At 38.8% G+C, this 25,686-nt stretch overlaps 2 protein-coding genes across 9 annotated transcripts in view; one reads left to right on the plus strand and one right to left on the minus strand.

Annotated features, from left to right (window-relative positions):
- Positions 1–9,076, minus strand: part of ATR (ATR serine/threonine kinase) — a 43,247-nt gene extending 34,171 nt beyond the window's left edge. The window contains exons 1-8 of one of the 2 annotated variants that reach the window (XR_011326187.1): positions 8,719–9,076; positions 7,726–7,817; positions 5,572–5,715; positions 4,135–5,024; positions 2,929–3,116; positions 1,498–1,692; positions 1,057–1,283; positions 52–204 (exon numbers count right to left, since the gene is read on the minus strand). Coding sequence is in view for 1 of the 2 variants with exons in the window: in XM_069792238.1 (XP_069648339.1) it covers positions 52–204; positions 1,057–1,283; positions 1,498–1,692; positions 2,929–3,116; positions 4,135–5,024; positions 5,572–5,715; positions 7,726–7,817; positions 8,719–8,777 (1,948 nt within the window). In the remaining variant the exon portion in view is untranslated. The remainder of the gene's footprint in view (positions 1–51; positions 205–1,056; positions 1,284–1,497; positions 1,693–2,928; positions 3,117–4,134; positions 5,025–5,571; positions 5,716–7,725; positions 7,818–8,718) is intronic. The other variant, XM_069792238.1, reaches the window with a different exon arrangement.
- Positions 9,077–9,499: 423 nt separating this feature from the next.
- Positions 9,500–25,686, plus strand: part of PLS1 (plastin 1) — a 50,509-nt gene continuing 34,322 nt past the window's right edge. For 2 of the 7 annotated variants that reach the window (XM_069792239.1, XM_069792245.1), the window contains exon 1: positions 19,438–19,869. The gene's annotated coding sequence lies outside the window, so the exon portion shown is untranslated. Of the gene's footprint in view, positions 9,589–9,658; positions 9,758–9,888; positions 10,009–17,626; positions 17,648–19,437; positions 19,870–25,686 lie in introns of those variants that run through there. The other 5 variants (XM_069792241.1, XM_069792240.1, XM_069792243.1 and 2 more) reach the window with 5 other exon arrangements.

The raw sequence follows: 25,686 nt of genomic DNA on the forward strand, positions 1-25,686 counted from the left end.
GAACAATCATTCCAGAGAGATATTAGATTTTACATACTTTAACATACTTACAGAAACTCTGTGCAGTTTTTTGACTCAAAACTAGAGGATCAAACCCAAAAGCAGATGGCTTAAAAGAAGAATCATCAGGATGGCTGTAAATCCAGGGCAGAGACAGCAATCCACATAAGTTATCAAGAATCTGATCACTCAGTGGAATTTTCACTAGGGGGCAAAAAATAAAACAAAACGACAAAACACTGATACTTTTACAGCTCTGTATAGTTTATAAAACAGATGCACATTTTATGTTCTTAATTTGCTACAAAATGTTTTTTTTTTCCATCAACGAAGATTAGTATCACTAGTCCCACATGTTGATATTCTACATTTTAAACATATGTTAATAAATCATGTAGTGCTACATCAAAATAATCTAAAAATTTCATTAAACAGTTGACAGCATGTAACACATGAACAGCAGAATGAATACAACTTTGGTATCTCTGGATTTATATGAAGACTCTCTGGTGGACTTTGGGATGGCTAGTAAGCTGAACTCATAATAAATAACACTTTAGTCTTAGTAGAGTCTGTCCTCCATCCTACCAGCTACTTTTAAAGAAAATATACAGGTACTTAATATTTTTGGTACACTTCCTGCATGCCACATTTGCTGAAGTTGGTCAGAAGCTTTGAAATCTTTGAGTGGAACAGAGATAGTAAGGCATGCTACCTCTGCGTGTTTTAAAAAGAAACGAACTTTTAGCAGTTTTCTTTCTCACGCATATTCACTATCCCCATGTTGTCTCTTGTTCAGATAAAAAAAATAAAAAAAAAAAATCAATAGAAGTACAGACAAAGACTAGCAAATCATGTTCAAAGAGGAATACAAAGCAAACTCTCTAAACAGAGAAGAATGCTCTTTTTTTTAATTTAACCTTTTTTGTACAGGAATTGGAGTTCTAACACAAGATCTATCATTTCAGTACCTCTACCACAACAGACCAATTTAGTCAGATGCATTCCTAATTTACAAACACAATAAAAGACATGCTAGTTTAAAGGATTTCTCACCTTGTGCATACAGCAAAGCATCAAAGATTTTCACTATTCTGTCAATCACTTGTTCTAGGTTAACAATCTGCGTAGCAGCCTCTAACAGGTTTCTGCAGACTTTCACTACTCTTGTGATAAAATCAGAGGAAATCCATGTGAACTGTATATTCACCACTGAATCTGAGGAGCTCGGAGTATTCTTACATGTGTCAGAGTTACACAGATGAGCTACTTTATGATATATACTGTTAAAACAGAAATCATATGATCAATGCAACATACTATAACATTTAATATTGTATTGCTTGTAGGCAAAGTTACTATGAAAGTGTACTACTTCAAAACATACAGGACTTAACCAATACTTGGCCTGATAACATGGACAAGCATTAATCTACACAAATCATAAGAACAGTTAGGAGAAATTACTGGTCTCACAGTTTCACCTTGGTACTTTACCTGGTAGAATTTGTTGAGGGAGAACAATGAACTATGCACAAAGCAGCTAGTCGCAGAATTACAGCAAACCCTTCTACAGTCTGAAGAATATCCGCTGTCAGAATTTCTCTCTCAAGGATAAACATTAAGGATGCAGCTTTCTTTGTGATGGCATTCCATAGAGGACTCTTCAATTTCATGTTTACAGGACTGAGACTGTAATTTGACCATATTAATTATTTTCCACCACATACTTTTTTCAGAAAAGATAAATCATCATAGCAAAACCAGAGCTAATCCATGTTGGATACAGGATTAAGAAAATACTAAATGAAGCTTTAGCTTAAATGTGCTCTTTGGGAGAACAAGATACTACCTCTGAAGTTAAGTATGATGCAAATTAGACTTACTGAAAGGCTATAAAGGTATAGCTCTACAGTCCTTGGAAGGTCATGGAGATGAGGGTGGTTCCTGATGACTATATAAAAAGACAAACGTTTCACCCACCTTCAAAAAAGGCAAAAAAGAGGATCCAAAAAACTAAAGGCCTGCCAGTCTAACCTCAGTCCCTGGGAAGGTTATGGAAAAATTCTTTGAACTCATTTCTAGCCACATAAGGGACAAGAAGGTGACTGGGAACAGTCAGCACGTATTTACTAAGGGCAAATCATGCCAGACTAACTTGATTCCTTTCTACAATGAGGCACGTAGCTCTGCAGATAAAAGAAGAGCTACTTATTTGGAGGACCTCAACTGGCTGGAAAACTAGGCTGACAAGAACCTCATGGAGGTCAGAGACATATGAAAAGTCCTGCAACTGGCACAAAAAACCCCGTGCAACAGAACAGGCTCAGGGCTGACTAGCTAGCAAGCAGCTTTGGAGAAAATGACCCGGTGGACTTGCAGAAAAGTTGAATATAAGAGCAGTGTGACCTTGTTGCAAAGAAGGTCAACTATGTACTGGGCTGTATTATCAAGAGTGAAGACTAATCTTGAGCCCACACCTGGAGTACAGCATCCTGGAGCCAGTTTTGAGTACCCAAATACAAGAAAGAGATCAACATGCTGGAGCAAGTCCAAGATAATCACGGAGCTAAAGCACAGCACAAGCAAAGGCTGAGAGAACTGGCTTTGTTCATCAGAGAACAACCTGACTTAACTAGACCCACTTTAAGCACATACAGTGCAACAGCATAGCCACATACATGATTCTGTCATTCTGTATGTATTCTCCCAACTTTTCCGTTTTCAGTATGTAAAAATGAAAATAATTCACTAAAGTTTGGCTTAAAAAACATCTGTAGATTTTGATGCTTCAAAATATCATTTAGATCTTTTCCCAGAAGATCTTTCAATGTGGCTGTTACGAAGAAACTGGCTCAAAAAAGTTGTCATTTGTTATTATTTACTAGCCACATTACTATAAAAGTAGTTATTGAGTAAGTGTCATACATTACTGGTGCAGGTGATTTCTTTGGATGCTTTGTTGGCAGGCTTAGTCGTCGTCTTTTCTCTGGAACTTCATCACCGCTGCTGCTCCACCCATCAGTATCGGAAGTATCTAGCTGGTTCTGATGAAGCTCCTGAAAGATTTCTTCCATTTGTATTTTTAATGCTGTATAAAGTGGGCTCACCAGATACTGGGATGGACAAACGACAGAGGTACCATGATGTGTGCTATGCTTTACTTCTCAAAGACAGACATGACGTTATTGTTTCTGACTTAAAATATAAAATTTCAAAATAACGTGGTAACAAAGTTCTTAAAAACCTTTCTGTTCAAAAATCTTAATTACAAGACGAAAACTCTCATAAGCAAAGAAGTTTCCTGTGTTCCTACCAGACAGAATGCAGCTTGTACAGCTGTTTACCAATTCTCACCATAATACCTTGCTACCAAAGCCATCAAGACGGACACACCAAGTTTAAGAGACAATGGATACGCATGTGGGTGTAAAGGGAACACTCAGCATACCAACACCTCATTATTAACACCTCACTATGGTTTTAAACTAAAAGAGGATAGATTTAGATTGGACATAAGGAAGAATTTTTTTACGATGAGGGTGGTGAAACACTGAAACAGGCCGCCCAAAGAGAGGTGGTAGATGCCTCATCCTTGGAAACATTCAGGGTCAGGTTGGACAGGGCTCTGAGCAACCTGATCTAGTTGAAGATGTCCCTGCTCATTGCAGGGGGTTGGAATAGATGACCTTTAAAGGTCCCTTCCAACCCAAAGCATTCTATGATTCTATTTTATTTCAAACCTTTCTGTCTGCCTGTCCCCCCAAAATATGACTAAAAGCATATGGTTAGAAAGTAAGACCAGTTCAGATGAAGGGAAATTACTTGTAAAGCTGCCCTTATCTGAGCATACTCTGTGCCTTACCCCCGTTTTATACTATGATTACCAACAGAGCCTTGTGCCTGCATAGCTTCTCAATAGTTTAATACATCTGAAAAACAGAGGGTCCAGCTACATTCAACTAATGAAAGAACTCTGACCTGTACAAATATGTGAAACAGTTGAGAAACAAGGAGTATGAATCTAATTATGCAACTAAAAATAGTATTTCCTAGATTTTCTTCTTGGCACAGATGGAGGTTTTTGTACATAATCTATTCACACAATGAATACAGTTTCTAAAATTAACCTACCTCCTGTTCTTCCTGAGTTCCAAGCACATTCACAAAAACTCTGCATATGGCACTGATATGGACTTTTCTTACTTGCAAGGCAGATTCATAGCCAGTTGGAACAAACTCCAGAAAATATTGCAGTATATGGCAAAAAGCAGCTTTCAGCTTTTCAGACTGAAGACTCCTAAACACATCACCTTCAAACAATGCACAGAGCTTCTCTAATAGCATATTCAAGTAGACAGGTTCAATATTTCTGTAAGAATCTGCTTCGAAAGGCAACAATGTCCTCACCAACAGTAAAAGTGGTTCTCCAAAGAGTTCTGATTCTTCAGTATCCATTTCAAGTGCTGACTGTAGAATTCCAAAAAAGACTGTGAAGAAAACACTGGCCAGCTGTTCTGGAGGTCCTCCTAAATGAATTAATTTTACTAAAAACTTCACTGCCAAAGCTTTAACTTTTGGACTGCCATACTCCAACAGGGAGCAGCCTATACCCCAGAGAATAATATCTTGTCGTACAAAAAACACATCTGCAACAATATCTGTCAGAATAGACATTAATATAACTTCCAAACATTCTACATTGGGTATACCCATCAGCTGTAATGGTGCCAATCTTAAATACCCCACATTGTCACTTGTATTGCTTGAAAACCTCTTTACAGTCACTGGCCAGACCAGTCCATCTCCCCAGAGATGCTTTTGCGCATCTCTTTCATGCAGGAAGATTAAGTCTTGGAAAAGCTGTAGCAAGTCTCTTGTTAGTACTTCAAAAATGGAGCAGCTCTTCATTTTAAACAGAAAAAGTAAAGAGCAAATGACGTCACAAATGTTCTTGTGCAGCATGTTGCAGTTTGGAGTTGCAGCAATTCGGAGAAGCCTTGTTATGATCCAGTTACTAAATTCTAGGACAATAAAAAAGAAACAGCAAACAGAAAATTATTAAGATAACAACCAAAACCTCCTATTATGAGCACCTCCTTGAGAGCAGGTTGCTCATCAGTAAAACAGAAGAAAACTCCTTGAGATAAATACATGTAGGCTTAGTAAACAAAGACCCTTCACTGGGGGGGGGGGGGGGGGGAGAAGGGGGGGACGGGACAGGGGACAGACATTTTACACTGGGTAGTTCCAGGCATTTTCCTCTGCCCAAAAAACCCTCAGGCAATGCATATTTGTATAAGATATCTCATCAACACGAACAGGGTAATACCACTAAGCAATGGTAATGAATAAGGTTAAACTCTGTCCTGATAAAGTTCTGTTACCACAAGTGCAAATCAACTCACAACATTAAAAGTCTATCATAATACTTACTTACTTATAACTATGTAACACTGAACTTACGAATCTGCCTTTTTCTGATTTTTGTTCTTTTATATGATCCCATTGTCAGAAAATTTAAATCCTGAAAATATCAAGTTTCAACATAAACATTTTCAACAAACTCACCAATGCAACTGCATTCGGTTTCCTCCTGATTTCCATCCACATTTACAAACATAAGCGGGGAAGATTTCATGATATGTTGAATAAAATCAAGCAACATTACAGAACTTGGCTGTGAATCTGATTTCTTAATCAGTTCCAAAGCAACTTTAAAAAAAAAAAAAAGAAAAAAGAAAAAAGAGACACATTTCTGAATTAGCATTGCAATAAATCAACTTCACAAATTTTCTTCACACCTAAAGAGAAAGAAGAAATTTTTTATATAAAATACTATGATACAGTATTAAACCTGTATAATTATCAATCGGGAGTGTGCTTTACTAATCCATGAAGATGATTTTGTGCATATTGTAAACCCATTATGTGACATCAAACTGTATGAAAAAAACCATAAATTACTCAGCTTAAATATTATTCAGTAACTCTACACGCATTAACATTTAGTCAGTATTATATCCAACTGTTTGATTACTGAAGAATAGCAAATCGTTAACATTTTAATTTTTAATGACACAATTTTCCCTAGGCTTATGATCTTGGTAGAAAAAAACCTCTAAGAATTGTTCTAAATCTCCAAGAAATAGAAGTTTTTAAATGGTAAGTTCAGCTTACTGGATCAGAAAGTTATAGCAAAATACTAAACACATCTAATGCTGCTGTACAGCTCCATTGAAACAGGTATCTGAATCACATCAGATTTATCCAAATTCCACACGGTTAGTTAGCACAAGAAGAAAACTATTGCAGATTCAGATAGCAATTAACCAGAAAAGTTACATGGCAACAATAAAATACAACACTTATGTATTCAAAAGCAGTATCTGAAGCAGATTGGCTTTTTGTTTTTATTTTTATAGCCCTCCCTTTCAGGGTTACAAGACAATTAACAAACACATCATCTATACAGTAACATGAGTATGATACTTAAATTGATCAATTCACTAGACAAAATATCAGTCTTACTGAGACAGCTTGTCATGGTTTAACCCCAGCTGGTAAATAAGCACCACACAGCCGCTCACTCACTTCCCCCCCACCCAGTGGGATAGGGGAGAGAATCGGAAAAAAAAAAAAAAGTAAAACTCGTGAGTTAAGAACAGTTTAACAGGACAGAAAGGAAGAAACTAATAATGATAATAATAATAATAAAATGACAACAACAAAACCAATAATAATGATAATAACAATAGGACTGGAATGTACAAGTGATGTACAATGCAATCGCTCACCACTCACTGACCAATGCCCAGTCGGTTCCTGAGCAGCAACCCCCCACCCAGGCCAACTCCCCCCAGTTTATATACTGGGCATGACATCACATGGTATGGAATACCCCTTTGGCCAGTTCGGGTCAGCTGCCCTGGCTGTGTCCCCTCCCAACTTCTTGTGCCCCTCCAGCCTTCTTGCTGGCTGGGCATCAGAAGCTGAAAAATCCTTGACTTAGTCTAAACACTACTTAGCAACAACTGAAAACATCAGTGTGTTATCAACATTCTTCTCATATTGAACCCAAAACACAACACCATACTAGCTACTAGAAAGAAAGTTAACTCTGTCCCAGCTGAAACCAGGACATAGCTACATGAAATTATACGTTGGAAACACTGTTACCCTCACTGTGATTCTCCTTGATGCTAACGTACAGATAACTACAAGTGATAATATTTTAGTATATGTATTTCATATTTACCAAAATATTTTAAAGTAGTGTAATAATTGAAACCTTAACATGATTTAAGGAGAACTGAAATAAGGCTTTGTTAGAATTCTAAAATTAAAAATAAAGCCATTTATATCAAAGTATTTCAATTCTGAAGGACCCTGTGAGTATTAAGACTTGCAAGCTATATTACTCAATGAACAATCACATTACATGATACTCCTGATTTTCGATGTTGAGAGCATTTATATTCATAGAACCCTGCACTGCATTTCCCCCCTCCTTTTTTTTTTTTTTTTTTTTTTTTTTACTTAGGTTACTTCACATCATAATAGCAAATACTTCATCAGGGAAGTTATTAAAAAATAAGTCATAAGTGGTATTACATTCAACTACTAGATCTTTGTTGAAATGAGAGTTGTAACTTTTTTTTTGGTAGAAGTTACTTAAAGCATAAAGCAGATAATAATTTTAAAAGATAGGGATGTAATACCTACCAACATCTACATCTGTAAGAATTCTGTCAATGAACTGGCAGAGTATTTGTCTTGGTTTCTGCACAACGGTATTGTAGTCTTCTGGACTGGCACTAAAATTAAAAGTACATTATTTTGAAATTATCCATTTTAAAATACAAAATAATTATTTGAAGTCTATCTCAACAACACAATGTTAAACTTTTTTTTTTCTTTTAGATGCCTTCAAAAAGAAGTACAAATTGATTCCTTGTTTTAGTGACCAGCCTCTTGCATGTTCCTCTTTCTCCTTATTTTTTGGAAGTACAAAGTTTGACAAAGTGCTGAAGATCATTTAATTTTTTAATGCAATTATGTTTGGTATATATTAAATTCACACCTGGCAGACAAAGGGATTTATCCGCATGCTACCACCAAGCAACAAACGAGCTTCAGCGCATTAAAAAAAAAAAAATTAAGAACCCCATTTCACTTTTGGAATTAACCAGAATTATTCAACTGATTAGCTACCAACACCCTGGGTAAGAAGTATCAATAGCAACCGCTCAGGTGACTAAGATGGCAACTAGCTCTTATCAGGTCGAATCTTCAACATACTATTGTACCTCCACGTCGACTAGCTTCCTACCACAAAACAAAACTGCAGTCTTAATGCTGCCATTAAAACTTTAGAGCCAACCATTTTCAAGGTCGTTTAGTTCTCAGTGAAGTGACACTGCAAACACAACGAAGTCCCCAGGACGCTGGGTCCTATGCAGGCCAACACGCCTCTCCTGTCAGGTTCTACCAGCACCACCCGTGAGGGAGGGAGCAACCCAGGCAGGTGGCGGCGGGCGAAGGCGACCAGGATGAGGGGAGGGCGCAGGCCCAGCCCCGGAAAACCTCGCAGAGCGGCGGCGAAGGAACCTACTTTTCCACCTCCCCACGCCACGCTCTGGCGCCGAGGCCGGGCGCGCTTCCTGCAGCGCAGCGCAACTCCCCCCCTCCACGAGGCGGAGGCTGGCCCCGTCCTACCTGGCCAGCTCCCGCAGCGCCGGGATCATGGAGGCCATCTCCAGGCCCTGCTCGGCCATGGCTCCCGCTTTGAAACAGGCCGCGCGCCGCTGAGGCGGGAACTGCGTGACGGCGTGCGGCAGGACCCAAAACGCCTGCGTTGTCGGACGGGCGGCTGCGCCCCCCCGCGGCGCTGCTGAAATTTAACCGCTTCGCCACCAGACGAGAGAAGGGTCGCGGCGGCTCAGCGCTCGGCTTCTAACGGCCTCCCACGGGGACCTCACTGCCCCAGCGGGGCTCTCCTCCGCGGCGCAGGGCACAGACGGCTAACAACCGAGCGGGGGCCGAGCGCACCCCGCCGAGCCGCGGCCGTTTCTCGGCACGGCTACTGGGAGGCCGCCGGGAGCGACAGCCGGAGGCCAGCCACGACGGGCGCCTCGGCGGACCGCGGCTCCAGGGGACTCGCAGCGCACAGCGGGGGAGGGAGGTGCCGCAGTTGTGAGGATGGCTTAAAGCGGGGGGGGGGCAGCGGCACACCCCGGCCTGAGGGACGGTGAAGAGGAAACTTTGGTGCTGGCTAGGAAACCCCTGCCAGAGCGCTGCCTGCAGCTCACTGCCCGCCCGGGCCGGCCATGGCGGCACTCTCCTCCGGGTGCCCCGGCGTCCTGCCGCCCCCCCGGACTTGGCGGCCTCTAGCTCCCTCGGCTGTGAGACGAGCCCCTCGGGCTGTAGAGAACGGCCCCAAGCGACCCCCGCCTCAGCCCGCCCCTGCCGCCGGCCGCCCTGCCATTGGCCGCCGGCGCTGCCCGTCCGCTCGCCCCGCCCCGCCGGCAGCAGGTGGCGGCGGGCCCCGGCGGGCGCCGCGGCACTGCGGGAGGCGGCGGCCGGCAGGTAGGGCGGGAGCGGGGGGGCGAGCGGGTTGCCGTTCTCGGTGTCACCCCTTCTCGGTGTCACCCCTTCACCGTGTCCGGGGCGGCGAGCCCAGTTCGCTTAGGTGGTGGGGGGGGCGCATTCTGGCAGGTGTGGGGGCTCGGCGCCCACCGGCCCAGCACTCCTCCCTGTAGGTAGCGGTGAGGAGCGTATTTAAACCGTGTTTAAAACACTGCTGTGGGATGGGTTGTTGGTGCTGCGGGTTCGGGGGTTTTTTTTGTTTGTTTTTTACTCTTAGCATATGTTGTTTTCTGCTCCTTTGAGGGAGTGAGCGCACTTAAACGCATAAAGTACGAAAGGTTTAGAGGAGAAACGCGAAAGGCTACTTAAACATCCTACAGTGTGTGGAGAGTTACGTGCCGCCTTACACCGGAGCGAAAGGTGTGTTTTAGTAGCGGTCCTGGGACGTGCTGGTGAACGTCAGCTTATGACCTGTGCGTGTGGGCCCTACCTGTGTAGCAAGTCTGCAAGAATTCAGAGTATAAAAGGATAAAATAAAGGGGTTTATGTCTCAATAGGAATAGCAGGGAGAGTACGTGAGGGAAAATTGAAGTCTGAGCTTTGTTTTTCTAATTAGGAGGTATAGCTCTTTCTGCATGCGTTTGTGAACTTTGTCTTAGCATTGTTTCTGGGCTGAAATAAAATCCTCTCAGAGGCTACTAATTCTTTTGCCTGTTTCCACTGTGCTAGGGCTGTGTCTCTCGCATGTAAAACAGTCCATGAAGTGGGTGCGTGTGTGTATTTCAGTTAATTATTTCAGATGGGTGCTTTTGGGGAACCTGTTACTAATTTTTCATTCATAGATGGCTACATTTATCCTGCAAAATACATGTATGCTCTTTCATTAGAAATTCTGTTGACCTTTCAAAGGTTCCCTAACATGGGAAGGACCTGGAATACTTTGAGGAACTTTACAAAACATAACTGGGTTTTATCTTAGTTTGTTTTTCAACACATATTGCAATGTTTTCTACCAGCTGATATTAAATACCTTTTGAGAGAAAGCAGAAACCACGTACCTTTTACGTGTTTTGTTAAGTAGAAATTTAGGGCTCCAGGAAGACCAGGTATGTCTGGGTTTTGTTATCAGTGTTATTTTGAACTCAACTTTCTACACAATATCAACTGAAAAAATCTATTGTGAAAACAACATTCTGAATATAGACTTCCAAGCCTGAGACAACAATTACACTAAGAAAGGTGTTAATTGCACTACTTGTGAATTTGATGTAGAATTACAATTCCCATGTCATCCCTGATAAACTTAAAAAAGATAGCAAGATATCTGTTGGGATCTTAAGAGAGTTTGAGCAGGCTATATTATTCTTTAGCTTTCAATCCTAAGAAATATAAGTTTATTGAATCATAGGTGATTTTACTTGTTGTTGGTAAAGCATAAGTGGGGCACCCAAAGTGCTTAATGAAAAAAACCCAAACCAAAAACCCAAAAAATAGTCCTTTTGCCTGGAAGTCTCCTGAGTCAACAGCGAGATCATATTAATATATGTATTGTAGAAGTGCTTGCATTTGTCATAGGTAGAATGCTATTTTAATTTGTGGTGTTTCTTTAAGTATTTACCAAGCATGTAACTCAGGCTTTTTTCTTTTTTGTGATAAGTACTTATAGCAGCTCAATAAAGCGAGCTCTCCTGTTCTCCATTCTTCACTGGGAGTGAAGTTAGGAGACTTTTTTCCTTCCTGGTAATAAAGCCCCATCTACTGCCTTCTGACCATATCATCAAGTTCCTTCTGCTACCGTGGTCTTATAAGATTCTATGTAAGACTGCCCATAATAACTTCATTGTGCTGCGAGGATCTAAGAACTCTTCTAGATGCTCCCCATGAAAACATTTTTATGGGCACTCACAAAACCTAGCACTCCCCAAACCCTCCAAAGAAGCACCAACTGAAACACCTGACTTCGTTCCTTGCTTTTCTTGAACACACGGTAAGCAGTTCAATAAACTCTTAATTCATCTCCTTGTTTCTTCCTTATCCCATTATTTTATGCTTTTATGTCTCTTGACCCTCAGGAGGAGCAGCCAGGTGTGGTGTTATCCAGCTGGAGAGAGTGACAAATTACTAATGAAAGTAGTGTGCCTTGAGACCATTCTGTATTTTCTTGTCCGGTGCAGCATGCATATTGGTGAAATGGGTCATAGGTGTGCAGAGCTCGCAGGTTGCGGAAGTCGGGGAAATTCATGCAGATAGGTAGAGCTAAGTATCAAATCCAGTGTATGTGGCACTACCAAGATTTCTGCTGAAGCTGATGTTACTTCACACACACACCACCCCCCTTTTCCCCACTTGCGCAGTCCTCTCACTGTATAATTGCATGATTCTTCCACACCGAGGCCTCTATCTTCTTTGGCTTTTGTTGCTTCTTTACCACACGCCTCTGCAGGTCAATGTACTTATTTTCAGACACTGAGTGACTTTACCTTGGGCTGGCAGGTCCCAGAGCACAAGGGCATGTTGATTGTACTTCTACTCCCTCTGTTGTTTAATTCTGAGGTAGAATTACTGTTCTTCTTGGGGCTTATCCACTCTGTGGGTGTGGTTAGTGTAACTGCAGTTAAATCTCAGCTGTCTCTTGCAGGTGAACACAAGTGATTACACTAAAACATTTAAATGCAAATGTGTGTTCCTTGATGATTTCATGAACTGTGAAATATGAACGTTATACAAGCTGATACAGTGGTCAGAGGAAATGCAGGCAAGATGGTGCATGGAGGTCCTCTGAACTGTACTACTAAGTAGCTTCATGTAATATCAAGGTATGCTTATGGCTTATCATTTGCATGGTTGCTGTAATAACACCTGATAGTCTGTATGACTACTTGAAGATGAATTTCCATATATAGTCATGAAAGTGGTTGTCACAGTAGTTGCCTGACCTTTGAACACATTGCATTGTTCCTGTACACCATAAAAATGTGTATTCCAGCGTGCTCTGTTCTTATCTATGCCTGTGTTACTTAGTCAACTTGGCTGGAGTGAAAGGGTACAGAATATTGGTTTGATGATTAAAAAAAAAAAAAGTGAAAAACTGAAACAAAATTGAAACAGTAAATGGTGGTAAGGACAACAGGCAAGCCAGAAGCCTAAAAGAAGAATTTGAACATCTAACAACTAAGCAAAAACTAACAGGCAAAAGAGAGAAGAAAAAAAGTGAGGAAGGAAAATATGACATTAAAATCTGTTTTTCTCATGTCTTTTATTTCTATATGTAATCTAGACAGGTCCTAGCCCTGCAAGCATTTATCATATTTTTTATATGAATAAACCTGATGATGTAAAATTAAACATTTGAGTAATTTGGAGAGATAGCATGTTAGATTATACATTCTTTTGGAACCTGGCATTATTATTTATATAGCAGCAATGACTATTTTTTGCTTATCTACAGCTACTACTATTAAACGTAGTTGCCTGTATATATCTTCTTGTTACTTGTTTCTTGCTTTCTGGTATTTCTAGAAGAGAAGTTATTCTTGAGGCTAGTAACTGTGGAGGAAACGCACAGAAATGTATGTGCTACCAGGATCAGTGTTGTAACATCAAGACTTTTTGAGCTGATAATTTTTGAATGAGAGTTAAGATGCCTGTAATCTAGTTCCCTAAGGCGAAATTTGCAGAATCTTAAATGCTGATTTTAAAAATTTAAAAAAATGCAGAACCAAAGAATGTCATAATGATTTCATGGGAGAAATTTTTCTGTGGTTTAATTGGCTCTGGAAATTTTTTTTAAACTTGTAGCAACAGTGATGACTAAAAATCCCTTAATAAAGTGCAAAACTGTACTAGTCATGCTAGGAGAAAATTGTGCAGTGTTTTAATTTAAAATGTCATTTAAACTACTTTTGAAAATTCTGGCTCTTTGTAATTACATAGGTTCTTTCATTAGAATTTCTTCAGTGAAAATCTGAGTAGCTGTACTAGCTACAATTGTCATAGTGGAAAATTGTTTTCTGAGAGATTTAATGTGAGGAGAAATAATTTTCCATCTGGTTCTGTGTTCCATACAAATTAAGACTAGAATAGAGTTTATGCATGGGAGTATTTATAAAAGTTCTGCTAAATGTCAACTTTTCCCATTGCATGGCTTACTATACAAACCAACACAATGGAGGAGGAAAAAGGGGATTAATGGTTTTTGTCCTTTTACCCTCTTTTTTTTTTTTTTTTTAGAATTGAAATAAATTAAACTTGCATATGTTGGAACAGTATTCATTACCTTTTGGAGGCGCATGTGTTACTTGATGAGTATTTTTGCAGTACTTAGAGCTTTCACTGCTCTGTAAGGGTTGTGTCAACAGAATAGACACCACCTTAACAGCATGTAGTATGGAAATACCTAAAGTAAAATGATTGTACCCTTACATTTAACTCTTCACGTAAAGTCTGTGTCTAATGTTTAGTTGCCACCCTTCTTATTGCAGTAATTAATTAAAGTATTTTCATAGCATTCACCATGATGTGTGAAATACTTCACATCCCTGATAACTGTTACCATAAAATCTCAAAAAATCAATAGGTCTACATAAATGGATTAAATAAAAGTAGAACTAGCAAATAAAAGGATCTGATACTAGCAAATAGAATTATTACTGGAGAAAGCTCCACTGTACTGTGCCAGACAATAAGGAAACAATAAATTGTAAATGTAGTGCTGGGAAAAGATACCTAGCTAAGCAACCGTAAATGTTTATCAAGCTAAAACCTAGGTTTTAAGATCTTCTGTGTAAGATGTTGTCTCACTAGCTCATTTCAGCCTTGACATTCACTGAGCAAACAGTTGACTAGTGGTCATGTTGTGATATTCAAAGGGCTATTAACAATGAAAGCAACTGGCATTGGTCAGATAAATATGGATACAATTCTGCATTACAGTCATGTAATCCCACTTTATTAAGGGGTTTTTAAGCATCACTGTTGCTACACCTTTAAGAAAGGGCTGCAAAATGAGACAGTAAGGGTGACTTATCTATTCTCCAGTGTATTATGTTTGTGATAAAATTACCAGTTACATGATTTCAGCTTTGATTCAGCTGGTTACATGCAGGAAATACTAAATGTCAGTCATTACTTTATTATATACATAACTATTTGTTTTGGTATGTCTAAATGTAAATTACTCGATGAATTTCCAGGTTTTTATGTGGAGGTGTGTACTTTAGTTACTGCTATTACATACAGGTGTCCAAGGAGAATAAAGGTAGTACATCACAATAGCTCATCAGTGAGACTGGTATTGTTAAGCATCAGAAATAAATTATGGATAAAGCAGATTGTGTGCTTCTACATGCATGCTTTTGGTGAGAAAAGGATTATCAACCCACTTCCAGGGTTCTCTTGTAGATGCTTCCTTAAAAATAACAGGCACTAGCAAAAAAAATTACTGCTGGATCCAGCATTACCCACTTTAATTCACTTAGTGTATTCATCCTTTCATCTTACTAATAATCACTGGTACAATGGACTGATTAAAAACATTGACATGTAGAAAAGCTGAAATATTAGGCCATATCAGCAAGATTATATTTACTTGAATGCTGATTTAAAGGATTTGTCTCAGTGTGAGCTTCAGGAGCTAGCTCTTCCTTTTCAAACCAGGTTTCCTGATAGGTTTTTATTTTCTGAAATTTTTATAGTTTGGAATGGTTTTTGTCTTGCTGATTTATCAAGCTCCTCTTTTAGCTCCATGTCTCCCTTTCTTCCATGTTGTTTCCACATGCCCTACCATTTCTCTTTGCATTAGTTTATCCCCTTATGACAAAGGGAAACTAGATTCTGTTCTTTCATATCCTAAAGGCAGGTCAATATAAAGCAGTATGAAATTCTTCTTTTCTATTGACCAAAGTATTTTACCTCTGTGATGTTTCTAGTCCTACTAGGCTTGATTTATAGAACCAAGATATATTTAATTGAAACTAGTATGGATTTTGCCAGTGATATAGCTGGCATCAGGACTTGACTCTGAGTATCTGATTGATCTTTTTCCCCCCTTAGGTAACATGACGTATTCAGTGAGAAAACAACTCATAACTGAATATAAAGATATATTTTGCTTTATTTGTCATCACCTTTATCAGCCACTTATTTGTATGGGGCCGAATATTTTTCACATCCCAAATTAGCAAAATGTTATAGCACAGAAATAAATTTACATTTTATTGATAATTCTATTGATTTAAAAGAGAGTTATCATGTGCTTAGAGTTGTATCCACAGGTAACTCCTTCACTCATTCAAGGCTTATTGGACAAATTCTTCCAAAAGCTGCTATCTTGTTCATCTTAATCATTGCTATTTATATATCTTTGATCTTTCCGAAGGGATTTCATTTTTTCTGCTATTACTATGTGTCTCCAGATAAATATTGCTAAACATACATGGAAAATATATATCCTCTGTAAGCTACAATGTTGGGTACTCTGTAATGTTTTGAATAAAGTAAAATATAACTTTATCAGCATTAACTAAAATGTACATGTGGGTACACCATTGCAAAGTGGAAGTTTCCATTGTGTATATGGGAATTACTCCAACTTTTTTCTTTTTTCTTTAAGTCATTCTAATAAAATTAAGTCTGGCAAAATTTCAGTTGCCTCTTGCAGTTTGGTAATGCTATGTGTATCAAGGTGATAGAGCTTTTGCATAAAGATGGTATTGAAAGGGAATGCAATCAATTTTTTCTTTTTTTTAAATCTCTATTAAAAAAACCAAAAACTAATGTGTATACTCCCCCAAAATTTGCAAAAATCTTTAAGACTCTCTGTTCTGCCTGAAACTCAAACCTCGCAGTTGGCTTCTTGAGCACGGGCAAGGTGGTTTGGTCACGTCCTACCAAAAAGGACATAATGGCCACGCAGGACTTGTTTGTCATGCCAGAGCAAATCCCTCTTTTTGACACTCTGTGTTATGTTTGTGTCCTGGTTTTGGCTGGGACAGAGTTAATTTTTTTCTTGTAGTAGCTGGTATAGCATTATGTTTTGGATTTAGTATGAGAAGAATGTTGATAACACACTGATGTTTTCAGTTGTTGCTAAGTAGTGTTTAGTCTCAAGTCAAGGATTTTTCAGCTTCTGATGCCCAGCCAGCAAGAAGGCTGGAGGGGCACAAGAAGTTGGGAGGGGACACAGCCAGGGCAGCTGACCCGAACTGGCCAAAGGGGTATTCCATACCATGTGACGTCATGCCCAGTATATAAACTTGGGGGAGTTGGCCTGGGCGGGGGTGGGTTGCTGCTCGGGAACCGACTGGGCATTGGTCAGTGAGTGGTGAGCGATTGCATTGTACATCACTTGTATATTCCAATTCTATTATTATCATCATCATTATTATTTTCTTCCTTTTTGTCCGATTAAACTGTCAATCTCAACCCATGTGTTCTCCTTTTTTTCCCCAATTCTCTCCCCCATCCCACTGGGTGGGGGGAAGTGAGTGAGCGGCTGCGTGGTGCCTTGTTGCTGGCTGGGGTTAAACCACGACAGTTTGTTTCCATAAGGTGGCTTGCACCCTAAAATGGCAGCTCTCCCGTTGTGGTGAAAGACAGCTACTGGGTCAGCCATGCTGGGCTTTTTAATAAAGTTCTGTTTGATAGACTGCCTTGGGGAAAGTAGAAATTATCTATAGTAATTGAGCACATACTTCTGTGGCATTCCAAAATTTCTGCATGCTTTCTCTCCTTACATTTTTTTTGTGTGGTGATTAATCTATGGAACAAATTCTTCTGCCATATAATTTATTCTTTAAGCTACCATTCTGCTTTTTTACTAAGTAAATTAAGATCAAGGAAATTAAACTCAATAGGGTTAATCCATATCAGTCCTTCTCAATCAAATAAGTATATGCTGGATGAGTAATTGGGTGCAACTGTAGTCTCTCTGCTACCTAAGAAGTTCTTCATTAAAATGTGACTCAGTTGTATTGCTTTGAGCTGGACTCCTCAATCAGAGGGAGATAGACCAGTAATAATGGGATAGCTTGTCCCTCATATTTGAATGAAAGTATGGAAGGTAAGAATAGTGTTGGCTTGCTAATGGATAGTAATAGCACAATAAATATTTCTGTGCCATGTTTAGAAATTTTAAAATAGGATTTAAATATAGATTACTGTTTAATGCTCAAGCATTAGTTTTGGAGAGTTGGAAATATGAGTTATTTTTCATGAATTGTAACTGTGTAAAATCACAGTAAACAATTATTATTAGGGTTATTCAGTTTTTGTGAAGGTTAGTGGGAGGAGGATGAGCCCCTTGGTGCAGACTTGTAGCTAACAAAAAATCCAAAATGTTTGTGTATTTAGTTAAAATATTATGTGAAATAAAATGTGTATCTTGTAAGATCTGCTCTAGAGACTCCTTACAAAGGTAATCTGCATGACCAGCTTACAGGATGTTCTGTGTAGTAAGCCTTGTGCCCTATACTTACTAGACTGTAGATAACTGTATAAGCATATCTTTCTCAGTTTATGGAACTTCCAGTCATTAATTTTAAAGCAAAAACTAATGTTTTTGAACTGTCATTTTTAGGTTTGTAAGGGTTGTTACTAGCCTAGCACTATTTTGTAAGATGAATGTTTTTATAACACTTGAAAAAGGAAACAAAATTTCCAGTTAATAAAATCATGGACATCTTTATGCATTGTTTTGCAGCACATGAATGAAATGTTAGATATGTATTGTTTTAGTAGAAGTGCCTGGCTATATTTTATATTTAGACTTTTTTTTTTTAAACTCGTGACTTTTTTTTTTTGCATAGTTGCAATGTATGATTTAAATGCTTAGGGATGTCTGCTCATGTTGCCAGCTGAAACTATTTAAAAAAAAAAAAATCAAAGCATTTGTCTAAACCCAAGATTTTTGTAAAGTTTTTTTAAATGTTTATTTCTGATGTTTGTAAGACAGTAAAGTTTTCACCTAAGCATCAGAAACAACTTTATATTCTTAAATGAAAGGTATTTCCTATCACGTGAATCCTAAGGCTGAGGTTTTGAATAATTTAGTTGCAAAAAATTTGCTCAGAAATTTTTTTCTTTTTTCCTCTCAAAATATTATTAAAATTGACAGTTGGCAACAACAACTGGAGATGTTTTCTTCTGGCCTAATTATTAAGAACTACAGTACCAGCAAATGAACTTCATGTCTGCTCCAAATAATTTTGTAGTTTAGAAGCTACAAACAATACCCTAGTTAGTTTTAGTTCCTCAGTCGTTATTAATGTGCTCCTTTCATCCTCAGCACTTCAGCAAACACAGCTCCTTAAGGCTATGAACTGGCAAGCGGGTAGCATTTATGCATCTGTGGACTCTTACAGAGACTGGATGGTTTTAAAATGCTGCCATTTGCTTTTGCCGTGTATCGTAGAAGACCCTCTTTTTTTCCTCTAGCTTGACCAATGAAAAAAGAAAAACAAAAATAACCTATGAATTTTCCATGACAGAAAATCCTGGCTTGCTTGTAGTATAGTAGCTGATCAGTCTAATCTTCTGATAATCTTTTGAACCATGTAGAGTTGAATGAGGAATTAGCAGGTGACAGAAGGCCATACTGCCATCTGATAATTAATGAAAACTGAAAAGTATCTCTGGCAACACACATCTATTTGGTATTATTTAGTAATTGCAATTAGCTAGAATATGAAGAATAAGTGGATGTAAATTGAATTGCTGAGGGCAGGAGAATGAATGTGCGTTTCTATTGTTACTCTTAATGATCTTCACATGATTAACTTCTGGGGTGACCTTAAAACTAAGTTCATTAGTAAGAGTTAGCCTGTGGCACTCCACTGGAGTTTTAGTATTTGTAGCAAGCTGAGGTTTCCTGCTTCAGACTACCAGAGAGCAGGCACACGGAAGGATAAAGGCAGTAGTTTTCTGGAGTGTTGCAGTTGCGCTGTTTTAAGATCTGCCTCCCCTTCTGCCTCTTAGGCTGTTTGTTCACTGATAGCTTTGTTCATAGTTTTGCTTTATAAGTTACGTGCTAGCGAAATGTTATTTTCATGCTTGGAGAAAAGTGGTTCATAATGTTCCGGTTAGCTTAAGAAAAAGATACTTTTCTGAAGTTATGAGTGTCATAGAAGGATAAATTCCTTAGCAAAGCACACCGAGTACAGTATGTCCTACCTCTCAAGAGGCACCGAATCTGGAAGAAATAGAGGCTTGGGACAAAAACTGACAGCCTTGCAAAAGATACTGTAAAAAAAATCAGTGATACTGTAGCAGATTGAACAGTTGAGGGTGAGTATACTTTGATTGTAGTAGATGGAATGCAAAATCCAGCAAACTGAAAAACTGTGAAGCTCATAACGTGAAATTGTAAATTGCTAGTAGCAGCAGCGGAATTTTGGCTGTGAAATTGGTAATAACAGTTGCTGTGCTAGAAGTTGGTAGATAGTGAAAAGCTGTGCTATTTGTTGTATTTTAATGTTTCTGATTACTTTTGTTTCCTTACTATAAATGCTGAGGTGGAGATAACATTGCAACTACTTGACTTTAATAGCACTATCACTTTTAGAAACATACTATTTAAATGGTAATTTAGAGGCAGACCAGAAGATGGTGAGTCAGTGACTTTCACATCATCAGTTCTCACAATTTGACTGAGCTTTCCATGAAAACTGAAGATATTCTCAGAAGTCACAGTTTTTGAAGTTGAGAAGTTATGTGAGGATCTGTTTAATTTTAAAACAAATTTCTAGTCCTTCCACTTACAGAGAAAAGCTTGAAAAGTTAATCTGAGAATAATGTGAAGTATCCTAAAACAGAAGATGGATGTCATTCCATATAAGTAATTTTAAAACCCTTTGCCATTTCATTTTTTTTTTACTTGGTTAGGGTCTGACTTGTGATTGTTTTTGAAAAGTTGGGTTTATGACTATTGCTTCTGGTTAGCATTTCCGTTTAGTAATTAACTAGCAGTGCTGTAGTTTAATAAAGAAGTACAAGAATAATTAAAGCATTACCCCCCAAGTTGTGAACCTTATTTGTAGAGTACTGGGACACCCAGAAAGCCCTTCTGTCAAATGAGGGTTTTGTCAACACATTGTGAGCTCTGAGCATGAGTTTTGCTACATGCACAGACAAAATTCGTATTGATGCAAATGTTTCAATAAGAATTTCAGGATTTGTTTCCTAATTAAGATATATAGGAGAATATTTATATAGGAATTTCCTATAAAAATATGCAATTTTTATTTGTCATTGTAGTTGCATGCTAACAAAAGCTTTATGTGCATAAACCTAGACAGAGAAAGAAAGAGATTAAGTATCATTTGCTGGCGTGTCTTAACTCATTTCCTTTTGCTGTTGTTAACTTGATATGTAATGTCAGCCTAGGCACAAAAGAATGACTTGAGGATGGAGTGCCTGAGTGAACTTGCTTTTCCATTTATATTTTAGTGTGGTTTACTTTAATGAAATGTCACAGAGAAACCAAGTTTGGACTTAAAAAACCCCAAAACCTATATTCTTCAGATCAGTGACTGGTAATCAAATGGGTTTTATTACAAGCTGGTTCCTAGTTTCTCATCAGATTTCCTATCTGTTAATGATAGACTCTTTCCATCTAACATGCATTTGCATGGTAAAACTGCTATGATGCTTTCACCTTAGTAGGCATTCATCTTGCCACAATTTCTGGGTTTGGCACCCTGTGCTATGGTGGCTGTTCTGTTAGTTCATCCCCTCTTTTTTCCTTGCTTTTGGTGGTAGCATCCAAGGCACCGCATCCAATGCTAATGGCAAAGCACAATGACTAGGAAGCATGGGATGTAAGTTTCAGTAAAAATAACTGATTTGGGGAGAGTATCAGATGATCTATCCAGAGGGCAAATGATAACTGCCGGTGAGAAGAGATAAGAAAAGGTCCTATAAAATGAAACTGTATTAAGTTGATTGAACTTGTTGAAAGACAGACAAATCTGGCTTCTGTTCAAGGCTCAGGCAAATGCTTCTGGGATGAGTGTAAACATTATGGTGTTTACACTTGTAAAGAAGTTTCTTCTACCAAGTCACCTTAATCTGTCCTGAGCCCCATCGTAACTGTTAATACCTTGCTAATTAATTTGATTGTAGGTTTGCAACCATGGATTACTTGAATACAGACATTGCCATGTGTAAAATGGAAAAGCAAGGTTGTTGCTTTCAGAACAGTGCCTTTAAATGTTTAATTTATATTCAGAAACTCAACTTAAGATTCTTGGATAAAAAGATGAGATGATGGGGTTGCTTCATTTCTGTTACCATTATTATTTTGAGTTATAGTGGGCAGGCTTGGTGGTGTTCTTGAGCTAAGGAAAACATGTTAATGCTTAATGTGAATAAAATTTTTCAGTGTAAATGCATGTGAATATAACTGAATAGAAGCAAACCTAATTGTAACTATGTTATATATCTGAAGAGGGGAGAATGGGTGTCTCAGGGGTAAGCCACACAGCTTTCAGAAATGGGCTGCAAGTTTCATGGGTTTTATACCAGGATTTGTGAATTTCCTTTGTGAGCACTAGTTTTAACTGTATTAGTAAAAGGTAAAAATTATTCTAGACTATGGACTGTGTGGTGGAAGCTAAAGCAACACTAAAATGATTTACATTGGGAAGGTTAGTACCACATGCACAAAGATCACATGTATTACAATCCTAGTGGTTTCCACAAATGTACATTTTCTAATAGTCTAGAGAAGACACTTGTTCTAGGGTTTGCTCAACAAAGGGAAGGTCTTCTGCATGATCTCATGTTTCCCAAGGGAATTCCCTGATCCCACTTCTCCTGTCACTGTTATTGCCTATTCTTACCTGTCCTTGTGTGCCATTAACAGCATGCAGGTTTTACTGCTGGATGCAAGAGTTTCTTACTGTAAAATCAAAATGTTAGCTGTAAAATCAAAATGTTAGCAAGTATGTCTGTGACTTTCCATGTATATAATTGTCGTGGATGGAGTGATGCACTTCACTCAGAGAGAGGTAGAAATTTGTTTATTGATACGAAACAGTGATTTAACGAAGTGTGATAGTAAATGCGACAGTGGTTTAACAAGATGTGATGGCAAGGTACACTTGATTGTTTACTGCATAGAGGACTGGATCAGATAAAACTGTAAGGGAGACCCTCCCTTTGAGTCATGATGTTCAGAAAGGACCCCCTTGCATTCTAAACACCTTCTCAGGGGGGAGTTTAGGTGCAGCTGGATCCAGACTTAGTCCCAGACTTGGTCAATGGTTTATGTCTAAAGGATTATATATGTGCAATCAATCCTTTGTATCACTTAGCTAAGATTCCAAAGTTTCAGCGCTCTTATTCCCAATTCAGTTACCGAGTATCTGATGCGATAAAGATTCTCTCAACCTCAAGGAGTAACGTTGAGAGGTGTCCCTACTTGAGGGGAGATCATGGCATGCAGCCTGCTGCCATATGGGAGAACTCAATGGGCTCTGGGCTGTCCACTATTTATGGAGTAAGATAATTGGCTTATAGTCATATTTACATACCGGCTACAGATGTTAGTTTCTTTCAAATTTGGCCTGAGTCAGACATTGACCAGCACTGTTGTTAGGTGGGTGCATTGCTCAAATTAGCCCTTAGCTGTTGTGTTGTTACCCGTCTCCCCCGAATCCACGTGACCCGACCATCCAATACAGCTGCCACTGATGGTTATCACTTGAGCAGGTTTATGGGAAATAAAGGTCATGGTGTGGGAGGAGAGGAAGGGAAGGGGAAGCACACTGTCATGGTAATGAACTGTGGAAATGAGACCTTGAGGAACCTTTCTGTTTACACTAACGCTTGCATTTCTATGGCAGCACTAAACAAGAACTGTTTCTGTCTGTCTTGGAAGGAATCTCATTGCAGTTGCATTGTACTTGAGTTATTTGTTTCTAAAGTTTTTCCCTAGCTTATTTATGGCATCATTATTAGAGGTGCTGAAAATCCACAAATTCAGCTGACTCCAGTTGAAGTTGCTGGAATACAACTGAAAAACTTGGCCTTAACTCTGGTACCTTTGCTGTGATACTATCCAATAAGGTGCATTGTGAGCCTCTGGAAGATGTTCTGTACCTGAATGCAAAAGTAACTAATCCCTTTTAGACCAACTGTAAGGCTTGATTAGGGTGTTTTAGAACTGAATTGCAATAGGTTGGTAGCACATATTCCTAGCTTCTGAATTCATCCAGGCATTTGAACTTGTGCACCCTTAGCTCTGTTTCCAAGCTGTTTGCCTGCAAGTAGTAGGCTTGAACTTCTTTGAAGGGCATAATAGGACCATCCTTTTCTACTGTAGATTGTAACAACTCTTATTCTTGTTTATTCTATTTCATTTCCATGAGAACATAAGCTTCTTTTATTCACAGAGAGTTCTGAAAACACTTTTTAGTGGGAACAGTCTCTTAATAGTGGATAGTTGGTATGTTTATGTTAAACATTAAGTCCTTATGTATTTCGTGTTCTTTTTTCTGATTAAATATTTATGTTGTTGGGGAATGAAACAAATACTTAAAATATTTCAAATTGATCATGAAAGATGTTGAGATAGCATAAAAGAGAATTAAGATCTATGGTTTGAGTGTATTCAAATTTCTACTGTGCTTTCATTTTCCTTACATGTCTGCGCTTCTCTTGACAGAGCTTGGATACCCTGTGTGTGCTGCTACTGAACTTTGAGCAAGGCAAAGGTTGTGCATAGTAAGACCACTAGCAAGTGCTACTTTAGCAGATTCACTGTATCCAACCTTTACTTTGGGTCAGAGTTCTTTGAATTTAACCACGTTAGAGATTCTGTGGAGAAACTTTATTTTTGTGTCCCTTAATTTGTTGCTTATTATGGCACAAGTGTTTAGTATTTTATATTGTATACTTTGCTTCTGTACTCCCTAATTTACTGGAAAGCTAATATGTTATATTTAAATTACATAAAATATGCAAATAGTTCAGAATACTTAATCTTGAAGTTTTCATCAAGTAGAATGTAAAGCCCATCTCAAAACTGGGATGATTTTGCTTCAGATTAAGGGGTACATTGTTCTTGCAGTCAATCTGATTTTGTATTCTGAAAACCAGAAGTGTTGTCTCTTATCAAGAGATCTATGAGAAAAATCTTGTTTCTGTATTTCCAATACTGATTTGCCTGGTATTCTCAAGTCCTAAATAAAAGCTACTTGTTGCATGGAAGCAGCTTTGTGCATATATTTTTCATCTGGAAATGGTTTGCTAACGGGTAGGGAGCCCAGAACACACTGTATTGCAGAAATACACATATTTAACTTCCTTGCTGTTCTCTGTTACTTGCAAAAGTGATCTAACCACAACTAGTGTGTTATGAATTACTGTATTTATAAACATCAGAAAACAGAGTTAGAAAGCAGTAACTCATGCACACAGCTCTGCAGGGCTAGTAGTATTGACTTGTATCGCCTCAGCATTCCGGTTTCACAGAGAACGTCACTATTTCAGATTTGCTTTACATGACATGCTTGTTAATACTATAGCTTATTGTATTAAAGCAAATGAGATGAGAAGTGGAGCAGTGACCTGTAATCTGTTGTGGGACTTGGAAGACTGGAGTTCACTTCCCTGCTTTGCCCTTGGTCTTTGGAACTGGAGGGTAAAGTGCTGTGCCTTGTCTTGGCAGCTGCAAGGAGCGATTGCAGAGGCGAATTCTCGCATACCACCTGGTATTCTAGACTACAGCATAGTAGTAGTAGCTTAGTGGAAATGAAATGGTAGAGTACAGCTTCAAGCCTTGACACAGCAGATTCAAGCAGAAATTTATGAGTTTTATAAATCAGGCCATATCTGGGTTAATGTTGTATGAGCAGGCATCGCTTTGCCTGTGGATATGGGGTAGATGGATTTCACGTCCCTGTTCCAGAACAGGGGATAAAATGCTCCCAGCCCTGTGCTGGAGGCAGGTGAAACTTGTAGAACTTTTAGAAAAATAACTAATTAACCAAACCAGAACAGGTCATACATGGTCTGAGATAACCAGTTTGGGCAAATTCAGCCCAAAGTGTTGGTGTAGCTAAACTGTAAACAGGTTAGGTTTGGCAAATGTTTCAGAAA

The sequence above is a fragment of the Haliaeetus albicilla genome, chromosome 9, assembly GCF_947461875.1.
Source record: "Haliaeetus albicilla chromosome 9, bHalAlb1.1, whole genome shotgun sequence".
Classification (NCBI taxonomy): Eukaryota; Metazoa; Chordata; class Aves; order Accipitriformes; family Accipitridae; genus Haliaeetus; species Haliaeetus albicilla.